Source organism: Drosophila simulans, chromosome X, assembly GCF_016746395.2.
Source record: "Drosophila simulans strain w501 chromosome X, Prin_Dsim_3.1, whole genome shotgun sequence".
Classification (NCBI taxonomy): Eukaryota; Metazoa; Arthropoda; class Insecta; order Diptera; family Drosophilidae; genus Drosophila; species Drosophila simulans.
The window spans coordinates 15,522,734-15,535,299 of record NC_052525.2 but is presented as its reverse complement, the minus strand read 5'-3'; the positions used below and the strand labels follow the sequence as shown (position 1 = coordinate 15,535,299).

The window sequence follows — 12,566 nt, the reverse complement described above, 5'->3', positions numbered from 1 at the left end:
TAGGTGATGAAAAAGTAGTATACCGCATAAAGTTTTAATCAGATCGTTGTTTTCATGAAAAAACTTGTTATCCTGTGAATTAGTGGTATAACATAATAATAACGTATGATACATTTGATTTGCCAGCTTAGTTGCTCAAACTTAATTAATGCACATAATCTATCAACTTTTCAAAGTCACAGAAAATTAAACTAAATATTTTGCTATCCTCGCCAGTTTCTTAACTCTTTAAGAGGCATCATATAACATGTGTGCGAGATTTCAACATCATCACTAAATTAACTAGAAAAAAAGTTCGAGAAACTTTTTTTTAAACCGTTGGGTTTTGGTTCTTAGGAATCTGGAATGTTATTGTGTCATCTTTTTGCCTAATCAACTAATCAATTCAATTCTAAACAAATTTTTAAGAATATTTGTCCAAACCAATTTAAAGTCTTATACACCGTAGGCACTATAACAAAAATATGTAATGAAATCACCTTCTGATTCTCAACTTTAAAACTAAAACCGTTGTTTAGAACCAGCCAATCTCGTTTATACCTAATATTATTGGTTAATTGTTTGTGAAAATCGAATGGCTATGGGGTTTTCCGCAGTCCCTTCTCAGATTAAAGCCTCAGAAATGTCGATTTTCGGTTTTCAGGCAATTGAAGAGGAAAATGAGTAGGAGGAGATGACCCAACATCGCAAGGGAATAGATTTCGGTTCTTGAACCTATATTGTGCTGAACAGCTGCGGGTAGTTCGCCTGCAAAGATATATATCACAAATCAGGGTGATGACTTTCACGAAACTTCAGTGACTAATTTAATACCTGTGAGCACTTGAACTTGGACAATTACGGTGAACAGTCTGCCAAGGGAACAGGAATAGTTGCCACTATCGGATAGCTTGGCATCCCCAATGGAGATACGACTGGTTAGCCAAACATCGGAAACGCTGCAATACACAGGACACATGTATAAGAATTCCAACTTGGTAGGGATGTGCATCGTGTATAATCTACCTTAAGCGCCTATTGGTCATTCCTTGGAGTGGTTCTTCGTCCTTAGCCCAGGTTATAAACTTGGTGAAGTATTTCTCCAGATCCTGGCCAGAGAACTTGTGTTGCGTCTGATTTGCGTTGCCAATTAGATTAAGCTCACTAGTCGTCTCATTGATTAGTTTCTGTACAGCATCGTTTGCAGAATCGGTTGATTTCAGAATGGTCTGACGTTCTTTTTGGAAAAAGCTACGCGATATTTGGCATTGTAGATCGACGGTGCTTCCAGACTTATAATAACGATCCCCCACGTCCCTCTCGTGCTCATCGATTATCCTGAGGGGCGGCTCTAAATTTGGAAAACTTGCCATTTAGGATTCGTTATAAGGTTAGAAATGGTGTCATCCATACCCAAGACAGTGAGATTTGTGGTGAATACCCGGGGGGGATGGGTGGAAACCTGGCACATGTAAACTCCGGCGTCTTCAGTCTGCGTGGGATTGATAAGTAACCGCCAATTGTTCGGGTACTGGAACTTCACCCGAATCCTCGGGTCTCCACTGTAGGTCACGTTGCCAACGGTGAGGAGCGATACCTTCTCTGCCGTTCGCCTGACCCACATGACCTGAAAGTTGGAAATTCAAAATATCATTTAAAGTAAACGCAAGATTGAGAATATAGGTACATATTTATGTACGTACATATCTACATATATACATATGATACGTAAAAGAAAATAGTGGAAACGGTAAACCACTACACATTTTTCTCTCTCAAAGCGCTCTCTCACGACTATCGGTTTAATAAAAACAAACACAAGCGGGAGGATCGAATTATGAAAATAGCTGTAAAGAAAATAGGCTCTCTAATCGGCTTCTTCTTCTCTTTCATTTCGTTGTCATATATTGTGAGCATCGGTAAAGAAAATGGCTTCCGCGAAACAATTAAATTAAATCAGTTTTTATACATTTCGATGCGTCTAAAAGTGCCAACAATTTAGGTAATATGATTATAAGTGAGTACTTGCAGGCCGGTGTAATGAGTAGCACTCAATAATTATAATATTTATCGTCAAATGGGCAAATTTTTGTGCGTTTATTGGTCTTCCGATATTGCACACACACACATCCGTAAAAAAGTACTCATACACAATATGAGTTTTCATGGTGGTGGCGGTGGGCGTTTTTTGTTGCGAAATATGTATGATGTAAACATATTAAGAAATGCATTCAAATTGAATAGTAACTAAATTATATTTATTCAAAAAAAAGGATTTTATTGCTTTGCTTTTTGTTTTGTTACATTCGTATGTGTAATTAATAAATAAAGTAAATAAAATCCGTGAACGCAAAGGTAGTGAGGGCTAATTTATTTCCAATTATTTCTGGTTGTTTCATCATTTGTGAAATCAATTAACTGTGCAGAACAAAAGATATGTATGTATGTACATATGCATGTATGTATGTGTTTGTACGTTCGAAGGTATGTACATATGAATCCGCGTACATTTCAAAATGGCGTTCACTTACAGTTTTGTCCTTGAGCATACCGACACGGCAATTGAGCACTGCTTCCGTAAACAAATGTACGGCGGAAACGAGGTTGTCACCCGAGGTTGCCGAGTTGATGGGCTCCTCAAAAAAGGGTCCCCAGTGGTGCTCGTGGTGGTGCTTGCTACGTGGTCGTTCTGTGACACGTGCGAATCCTGCCAAGATTTAAAAAAGTTTCCGAAAAATTAAATCCAAATTAAGAATATATACATATGTAAGTATGTATGTAAGTAGTACACGTAGTACACGAAGGTTGCCGCATTCTTTTTGAAGAAAGCCATGCGTATGTATCTACATCCTTTCGTTTTCTTTGAAGACAAACATTTATGTAAAAAAAAAAAAAAAGTTTAAAACGTTATTTTATCATAACACGCCTAAATATAATCACATAGATACCGCATAAATATTATATATTGAACCACCTTTTACAAACGTTAACAATCACTATTTAAAATCACCAATTTAACTTTCCTAAAAATGTTCATACTGCAAATGCTGCTGTGCATATCACCAAAGCTATCCCACTTACCACTTGCTGTCCAATGATTCCTCGTGCGTGTGGAATCAATTGGCTGTTTCATGGTACTTCTGTCGACTTTCAGGGAAGCGAATGCTGTGGTGGGCATGGTCACAGTCGTCAGCTGATCAGTTGTCCCTAAATTTTTGATTGGAAGGCTATTGCTGCTAAACTCCATGCTGCCCGGTGTCTCCATGGTTATTTTACCCCGACTCATTTTCGTGGGAATGGGGCTGTGCGGAGCGTTAGACGCCTCGACTGGCATTTGGGAATGGTCCTCGTCCTGATCCTGCGATGAAAACGCGTAAAGGGTTGCCCTTGTGGCTGACAGGTAATCAGCAGTTGATAATGTCGATTTAGTTTTATTATAGTCATCAAAAAGTAATGTACGATTCTCGCCGTTTCTGGATTGTTCACTTGCGGAGGGGGATTTTGTTTCGACGGATGTCGTGTCTGGATTAAATAGGTGAAAAATACAAAAATAATAAAATTAAAGTTCGAAAAATTATGTATAAAGAAGGTCTCAGCTCCTCAGAAATATCTAACCGTTTTTAAATTACCCCATTGGCTTAAAGCGTCATTCATACAAATATGCTATATTCATGGGCCTTGGACTAATTGAAACCTTAGGTTGTTAAATAGGTAAAAATATAGTAGGGTTGGTAGAAACAAAGTTCCTAACTATCTACTGAATAACATTTAATTCGTACTCGTAAATCTGTGGTATTATTTTTAAGCCACTTTATACAAAGTTTTATTCGTTGGATGACCAAAGTAAAGACTTTATGGTATAGTTTCTAATTTTCTTTTTTCCATGTACTTAACACGCATATTTTCAATATTTGCTTCCCATGATAAAATGTTTTAGTTTTTACTAGCCGCAAATGAATGAAAAGTGTATATACCCAGTTTTCTACCTAATTGACCGAATTAGAAAGTTTGATGGTTAAATATCCGTTGTAAGTTTCTAAGAAAACCCGGTCCATTAAGAATAATTGAACTTCCTCTAGCTGATGCCACCTTGATAAGTAAGGAGCACAAAGCATGGGAAAAGGAGTCATAACAAAGGCTTCGGGGTTATTTAAATGCTGTTTTGCAAACAAAGTTCAGGGAAACTTAAGGGCTACACTTACATAGAACATGAACTTGCGATCCAATCACCAGAGCAATTGTGAGCAGCCGAAGAAGGCTCAGACTGGCTTGTGAATTGTAGGAGAGTGGTAGCGTCTGGGCAGCGTTCGATGCTGGTGATAGTGTCCTATATCCTTTCGGAAGCCTCATCCTTTGCACGGGGCGACGTGACTTACGGAATGTGCTCGAGAGAAATCAGTAACCTTCATCTTAGTTCCGAGAAAACTCAGCTGCTTTCTGGCACTGAATCTTGTCGATGGCTCAGCGAATATTTCCCTCTTTTCTTTAACATTTAAATTACTGCAAGAGAACGTAGTAAAGTATTCAAGGAAAATCATTTGCTCAAGAGTTTCTACCCACAAGGATGCTGATGCATATCAAGAATAAGTGAATTAATTGCAGGGAAAATCATTTCTTTGCTCTTACTTTTACAACTATTATAATAAATGCAAACAAATTACTTTGAACTTTGGTTTGTCTGCACTGTTTTATGTTAGTCATTTAAAACTTTGGGAAAAAGTGACCTAATGCTTAAGTTCCGGGACACAGAACTTGATACATTTATATGTACAAAAATTTACCCTCACATTTTTATGTCACTACTATTTTATTTCGTTTCTTGTGTTGGTTTTGCCAAGTGGCCAATGGATAACAAAAAAGCACTTATAAGCCCAATAACCTAACCAAAACATCTTAAAGCTTGATGCTCTATGTTCATTTTTATTAAAGCGCAGTAAAAATTGAAGATATTGTGAATTTGTGTGACCCAGTTTAATGGCAGGCTATAGGTTTTGCTTAGAAGGTTGTGGAGGGGGACGTTAAAGGCCCTCGAACAATGGTTTGATCAGCGCATCTCTAGGCCCATGGGACTGAACTATTCAAATAATGGAGGAGGACTATTAATTCTTGGCTCAAGGCATGCAAAACAAAACAAATACAATAACGAAAAAATGCCCCGTGCGACATGACCCGATTTTAGTATGAAGTATGAATAATTTTAAGCATTTTAAAACTGCTGGCCATGAAAACCACATATGTGTTTGGCTTGTGGAAATTGCCCGGTTTCATTTGCATTGTCTTAAAAATAAAAAAATCAACGTAAAACAAAATCGTATTGCGAAACAAAAACGAATTTAAAGGTGTTGAAAAATGAATTTGTTTTGCGGTAGATATTAAATTTCGTCAATTATTAAAAACGATTCTAGGGCAATATATTTGGTAGCAGACCAGTGAGTAGCGGGGAATTTGATATTTGGGACACTTGCCAGCGGCATTATTTCTTATTTCGTTTTGAGTTCGTCTCCTCTACCATAATCTAAGCTTCCTGTCCATACACCCATCGAAAATGATATATCTCTGGCAGTAAGATTAATTTTGTGTTTTGCCCATGGCGCATTATTTTATTTTCAAAAGCTAACGAAACGTAATAGGCCCATTCTTCGAATACTCGTTGGGACTTCACAATTTATATTAAATTAAATTATTTATATAATTTGATTAACTTTTTACTGGAATTTTTGATTAAGCTCGGCAATTAATTGGTCCCTTAAATATTCATGCAGTCTGACAGCCCTTTTTTCTATCCCTATTTCACTTACCATGTGCGGCGATGTGTTGTGTTGCCTACCATTCAAGATACCTGGTCGGAATTGCGGCGATTAGTAAATCCCTTGCTTTTGGCACAAGTCACATTTGTACAAACAAAAATTCACTGGCACGTTCGCATTGAGTTAGCAACAACAAAAAAAATGTAAAAAAATATTACTTTATCCAGGCATACAGAAGTTTATACTTGATTTTATTATTAACACATTTGTACACACTGAAAAAAAGATAATGTACTCAAACTATTTCATAAAGACGGTAGGAAATACGCAGATGTCCTTTGGTGCGTTTTATTCTCATGCGCTCTATCCGGCGAGCACGTAGGTATCGCTTATCCTTGAAAACCGTAATGAACTGTCGTTGGCAAAAACTTTGGACTCCATTCCAAGCGTCCAAATGAAAAGCCGAGCACAAATGAGCGAAAGCTTGTCTGCACACTCGAATCCCGTGAGTGAGTCACTCAAAAGGGGATTTCTGTTGAGTCCATACGGGTACTCAACACTGCTCAGGACATCTCCCCTAGTTGGGGAAAGAGAAGTTCGTCCCAAAGCTTTCACCAGGCATTTTATTAAAGTTGGGAAATTCATGGGCTGGTAGCGAAAGTTGGTTGCTTTTCAGCTTCCATTAAGTCCTCAGTGAATGAATCAATTTTTCAGTAGTTTAATTATTTTTAATATTAGAATTATATAATAATAATAGATATTTATTATTATAATACCAATCAACAAAGCTTTTTTTTATCTTAATTGTCTTTATTTGATATGAATATAATTAACATGGTAGAATATTTAAACTATAGGCTAAAGAACAATTTTACAAGTGAAGCTTACATAAGCTTTTCTACATTACATTTTACAGTGCTTACAAATAGCAAACTTGTGTTCTCGAACGCTTTTTACTGTTATATATTTATTGCATTAGTATAACATCGGTAAGTAGTATAACAGTTCCTAACTGATGATCTAAATTATAAGATACAATAATACGTGTATACTGAAAAGTATTATACTCCAGTGCAGTGACCAAAAAGTAGGGATGGAATCTATGGTGATGTCACCAAACAAATCATACAGAAACCTAGAAGACTTTGAATGGGAATTTTCCAAGACTCAATATAAGAATAAAAGGGGTATTTAAAATGTCCCAACATAATAGCTTTCAAAAAATATTTAAACACCGTACTATCCCATTTTTATGATTCCTACCCAAAGGTTGCTTTGGATTTGCACTCACAGTAGTTGATTTTTTTGGCCGATTCAGACTCAAACTCAGACACATCAGATATTTTAATGTGTGTATACCCACACAACAGTAAAGCCGATACCAGATTTACAAATTGATTTTGCTATTGCATATCATATTTACCAAGGATGCATACCGTGAGTGGCAAGAACCTGAGCCGCGAAGAGTTGGAGGAAGTAAGCAAATGGCTGCAACAAAATAATATCAGCACTCATAGATTGCGCCGCGAGTTTTCCGATGTTTTGCCGCTGGCCGAAATATTCAAACGCGACTATCCGCGCTTGGTGGATCTCTTCAATTATCCGAAGAAGAGTAGTGTTCAGCTCAAGTTGGCCAATTGGGAGACATTCAACTTCAGAGTGTTGTCCAAGTTAAATATGACGTTGACCAAAGATTTTATGGAGCAAATGGCAAATGGTGTTAGTGGTGCCGCCGAAGTCTTGTTGCATGAAGTGATACGATTGGAGAAACGACAACGCCTTGCAGAACAACGAAATGCGACATTGCGGCAGGAAAAACTTTGGGAGGAAAATGATGAGGTGAAAACTGTTGTGGTTAACAAACAGGTGGGCGATGGCATAGTTCAGGTGCCGCAGAAAATGATCCTATATTCGCTGTACGAGAAAGTGGAACGTGATAGTCATGCAAAGGATGCTATTATCGATGCCTATCAACAGCGAATGACCCACATGGAGAGTATTATTAAATTGAAAACGGAACGGATCGACGAACTTCTAATGCAGATGGGAAAACAACCTCAAAAGAGAGCTACTAGCAACGCCACCAATAGTTTCTTAGCTTACGATGGAAATAACTCCCTAATTCAGAACCATATAAGTCCTACTCAAGCATCATCGCCTGCCCATCTGGACGCGGACGGGTTCAACTCCTAATGGCAATCTTGGATTTACTATTAAAAAGTTATTTATTGTTAGATTGTGAAACTAAATTACCGATTATCGGTTAAATAGATTACGAAATAGACACAGTCTTGGCAAATCAATGACAATAAATTTATATAATTGGTAATTGGCAATCGATAAGCGCAGTTGATAGTTGAAATGTCTTAAATGGTCATTGAAATGGGAGATCAATTGTCGTATGAAAGTAAAGAAGCAGAAATGATACAAGTAATATTCATCTTGGTTACTATTTTCAATTCTTAAGCCATTTTATTTGTTTTCACATAAACAAATTATCTGTTCACACAATGTTATCACTGCATACCATTGATATATTACCTATTAAATACTGTTTTCTGGCACTCGTCTCTTGCATTGCCTTATGGAACATCACCTTCAGTTTTGTGTAATAGTTCCAACACTTTCTACTTTTAACTACTGCAAGGCGCATATCGCATTCCTCAATTTTTCCAGCCAAAATATGATCAAGATATTTTCGCAATTTTTCAAACTCCAAGTACTCCCTTATTAATAGCGCTTTTTTGTTAGTTGTCCAATTCTGTTTGATTGCTGTCTTTATCTTTACAATTATGGTGTCGAATTCCGCACTGTGACTGGAATCATTATGCTGATGGGCTTGACTAATTTTTTGTAGTATTGAAGTGCACGGGTCCTTTGGTGAAATTGGAATCTGAAGGAAGGATTAGCATAAAGGGCAAAAATACATATACAAAGCTCCTATTAAGCTAATTACTCCGACTTTCTAATGATACACTTTTTTTCTCATAATTTAAACTACATTTTATATGGTTTAAAAGCCAATGGAAACTATTTAGCATTACTAAGGGAAAAAAAGCATAACAATGAAAAATACAGTCGAACTTCCATATCTCAAACTTCCCTAATTCGAATCATTTAGCGACTTTATTCATACCAATTTGTATCCACAAGTCGAACTTCCATAACTCTAATTTCTCCTAAATCTAATGTCATCTTTTATTAGTAAAAATGGTCGCCTGCCTAAAAAGTAAATATAAATGAAATATTTATTTTTAATTATTTACTGCCTGCTTACATACCTTTTATGATTTAAATACTGTAGACTGTTTATTATTCTATAGATGCGGGGCTCTTTTTTAGATTTTCTTCTTATTAGATCAAATGGCAATTGCTTTATTCTAAATTAAACAAGGATAAAAAATACATGTAAAATTCTATGGTGGGTGTTCATTAACGCGAAGTCGTCTTATTTATTTGCGTTAGGTTCAAGTTATGGAAGTTCGACTGTAATCAAATATTTTCATTGCTAGAAACATATTATTACGGGTAGAAATTGTCTTTGAGATATGGCTGATTTGTGATTTTAATTTAAATAGATGAAAATGTTTCTAAAATGTTACCAGACCTAAATGAAATTTGAGTTAAAGAAGTTTGAGACTGCTTTTAAAATTTTGAGTTAATACAAACTCACGCACCGATTCATTGTTTGGGCTCAGAGAATATTTTGTAACGATTAAGTTCATTATCTGTTGATTACAATAATATGCAGCAAATCCTCCCATAGTTTTTGAGACTGTGGAAGTTTGAGTGGTGGGTGGTACTGTTGGTTTAGTGACTGTTATATTCTGAGTTATATGACATATTAGGTGACTTTTTCTTATTATGTTCCACTTTTCAGTATTTGACATAGACAAGCCCGTTACTAGATTTTTGGCCATGTATTTATAATGATCAATGCATGCTGGAGTCGATTTCGTTGTGTTCATATTTTCCAAAATTTGGTTGAGCTTAAATAAAATTATGGCCTCCAGTTCGATTCTTATCTTGTCGTAAATCGTGAAATTTGCATACAGACTAGCTCTAATATTACCCGGAAGTTGATTCAAATGTATCGACGAATTTATCTGACTAAATTTTTCCTTAAACTCAGAATTATCTAAAAAGTTGTTATCTCGAATCGTATACTTATTTTGTAGGTCATCAAGTCTTTTGTCGATTTCCTTCCAGACATTTACATCTGTGGGCTACAAGTAAAAACTTAATAAAAGATTTAAATCTTAAAACGTGAAACACGTTACCTGTGAGCTTGCTGTAAGTTCAACATTTTCAGTTGTCGAGATCAATTGGCTATCACTATAAGTCTTATTCGATTGCGATATCACATATTCGGTTGTGCCATTTTCAGTAAATTTTTTATTGGTGCTGATGTGCTCGGTCGGTTCAAACTTTGAAAATGTAGAGGTTTTATTTGTGGGTTCCTCAGACAAAAATCCGACAGTTGTAGAGTACTTGAAAGTGTGCTCTGCACTTGTTTGGTTTCGTGTTGTTTCTGTTCTGTCCGTATAAGAACGTGTCTGAGTTAATGTTGTTGACGTAGCAATATTAGAAGGCAACGATAAGATATTAGTTGTGCTTTTCTCGCTTATATTTTGTTTGGTTAACTTTGAACTTTCCTCAGACAAAACTCCGACGGATGTGGAGTACTTGGAAGTGTCCGTATCAGAATATGGTTGAGTTGAAATTGTTGACTTATCAATATAAGAATGCACCGATAAATTATTGGTTGTGCTCTTTTCGGTAATAATTTGTGTGGTGCTTAACTTCGAAAATGTAAGGGTTTGTGTGGGTTCCTTAGACAAAAGTCCGACGGTTGTAGAGTTCTGCGTAGTGTGGCCAGCAGTTGTTTGGTTTCGTATTGTTTCTGATTTGTCCGTATAAGAATGTGGCTGAGTTAATGTTGTTGACGTAGAAATATTAGAAGACAACGATAAGATATTAGTTGTGCTTTCCTCGGTTATATTTTTTTTGGTTAACTTTGAACTTTCCTCAGACAAAACTCCGACGGACGAGGAGTACTTGGTAGTGTCCGTATCAGAATATGGCTGAGTTGAAATTGTTGACTTATCAATATAAGAATGCACCGATAAATTATTGGTTGTGCTCTTTTCGATAATAATTTGTGTGGTGCTTAACTTCGAAAATGTAAGGGTTTGTGTGGGTTCCTTAGACAAAAGTCCGACGGTTGTAGAGTTCTGCGTAGTGTGGCCAGCAGTTGTTTGGTTTCGTATTGTTTCTGATTTGTCCGTATAAGAATGTGGCTGAGTTAATGTTGTTGACGTAGAAATATTAGAAGACAACGATAAGATATTAGTTGTGCTTTCCTCGGTTATATTTTTTTTGGTTAACTTTGAACTTTCCTCAGACAAAACTCCGACGGACGAGGAGTACTTGGTAGTGTCCGTATCAGAATATGGCTGAGTTGAAATTGTTGACTTATCAATATAAGAATGCACCGATAAATTATTGGTTGTGCTCTTTTCGATAATAATTTGTGTGGTGCTTAACTTCGAAAATGTAAGGGTTTGTGTGGGTTCCTTAGACAAAAGTCCGACGGTTGTAGAGTTCTGCGTAGTGTGGCCAGCAGTTGTTTGGTTTCGTATTGTTTCTGATTTGTCCGTATAAGAATGTGGCTGAGTTAATGTTGTTGACGTAGAAATATTAGAAGACAACGATAAGATATTAGTTGTGCTTTCCTCGGTTATATTTTGTTTGGTTAACTTTGAACTTTCCTCAGACAAAACTCCGACGGACGAGGAGTACTTGGTAGTGTCCGTATCAGAATATGGCTGAGTTGAAATTGTTGACTTATCAATATAAGAATGCACCGATAAATTATTGGTTGTGCTCTTTTCGGTAATAATTTGTGTGGTGCTTAACTTCGAAAATGTAAGGGTTTGTGTGGGTTCCTTAGACAAAAGTCCGACGGTTGTAGAGTTCTGCGTAGTGTGGCCAGCAGTTGTTTGGTTTCGTATTGTTTCTGATTTGTCCGTATAAGAATGTGGCTGAGTTAATGTTGTTGACGTAGAAATATTAGAAGACAACGATAAGATATTAGTTGTGCTTTCCTCGGTTATATTTTTTTTGGTTAACTTTGAACTTTCCTCAGACAAAACTCCGACGGACGAGGAGTACTTGGTAGTGTCCGTATCAGAATATGGCTGAGTTGAAATTGTTGACTTATCAATATAAGAATGCACCGATAAATTATTGGTTGTGCTCTTTTCGATAATAATTTGTGTGGTGCTTAACTTCGAAAATGTAAGGGTTTGTGTGGGTTCCTTAGACAAAAGTCCGACGGTTGTAGAGTTCTGCGTAGTGTGGCCAGCAGTTGTTTGGTTTCGTATTGTTTCTGCTTTGTCCGTATAAGAATGTGGCTGAGTTAATATTGTTGACGTAGCAATATTAGAAGACAACGATAAGATATTAGTTGTGCTTTCCTCGGTTATATTTTGTTTGGTTAACTTTGAACTTTCCTCAGACAAAACTCCGACGGACGAGGAGTACTTGGTAGTGTCCGTATCAGAATATGGCTGAGTTGAAATTGTTGACTTATCAATATAAGAATGCACCGATAAATTATTGGTTGTGCTCTTTTCGGTAATAATTTGTGTGGTGCTTAACTTCGAAAATGTAAGGGGTTGTGTGGGTTCCTTAGACAAAAGTCTGATGGTTGTAGAGTTTTGTGTAGTGTCAGCAGTTGTTAGGTTTTGTGTCCTATTAAGCTCGAGCGGCTTCGTAGAGGAACCATCCCACTGAGAATGCTAGGAAGTAAAAATTAAGTATTTAATTTTGTATTAT

General features: G+C 36.6%; 3 protein-coding genes across 3 annotated transcripts in view; 1 reads left to right on the top strand and 2 right to left on the bottom strand.

The window, feature by feature from the left end:
• LOC6726103 lies at positions 1 to 6,145 on the bottom strand. Its single transcript, XM_016174004.3, has 8 exons — positions 5,778 to 6,145; positions 4,182 to 4,479; positions 3,061 to 3,501; positions 2,511 to 2,686; positions 1,393 to 1,606; positions 1,006 to 1,330; positions 814 to 938; positions 1 to 747 (listed from the first exon to the last, which is right to left on the bottom strand). Exons 2-8 carry the CDS (start codon positions 4,327 to 4,329, stop codon positions 617 to 619), a joined length of 1,560 nt encoding a protein of 519 aa, XP_016039580.1. The 5' UTR covers positions 4,330 to 4,479; positions 5,778 to 6,145; the 3' UTR covers positions 1 to 616.
• An 865-nt stretch (positions 6,146 to 7,010) lies between these two features.
• LOC6726102 (sperm flagellar protein 1) lies at positions 7,011 to 8,027 on the top strand. The gene has a single exon (XM_002107047.4). It carries the CDS (start codon positions 7,155 to 7,157, stop codon positions 7,917 to 7,919), a length of 765 nt encoding a protein of 254 aa, XP_002107083.1. The 5' UTR covers positions 7,011 to 7,154; the 3' UTR covers positions 7,920 to 8,027.
• A 141-nt stretch (positions 8,028 to 8,168) lies between these two features.
• LOC27208074 overlaps positions 8,169 to 12,566 on the bottom strand; it is a 51,760-nt gene continuing 47,362 nt past the window's right edge. Inside the window, exons 13-16 of the mRNA XM_044923557.1 lie at positions 12,153 to 12,529; positions 10,007 to 11,780; positions 9,404 to 9,952; positions 8,169 to 8,619 (exon numbers count right to left, since the gene is read on the bottom strand). Of these exons, the coding sequence (XP_044779492.1) occupies positions 8,230 to 8,619; positions 9,404 to 9,952; positions 10,007 to 11,780; positions 12,153 to 12,529 (3,090 nt within the window). The 3' untranslated portion in view covers positions 8,169 to 8,229. The remainder of the gene's footprint in view (positions 8,620 to 9,403; positions 9,953 to 10,006; positions 11,781 to 12,152; positions 12,530 to 12,566) is intronic.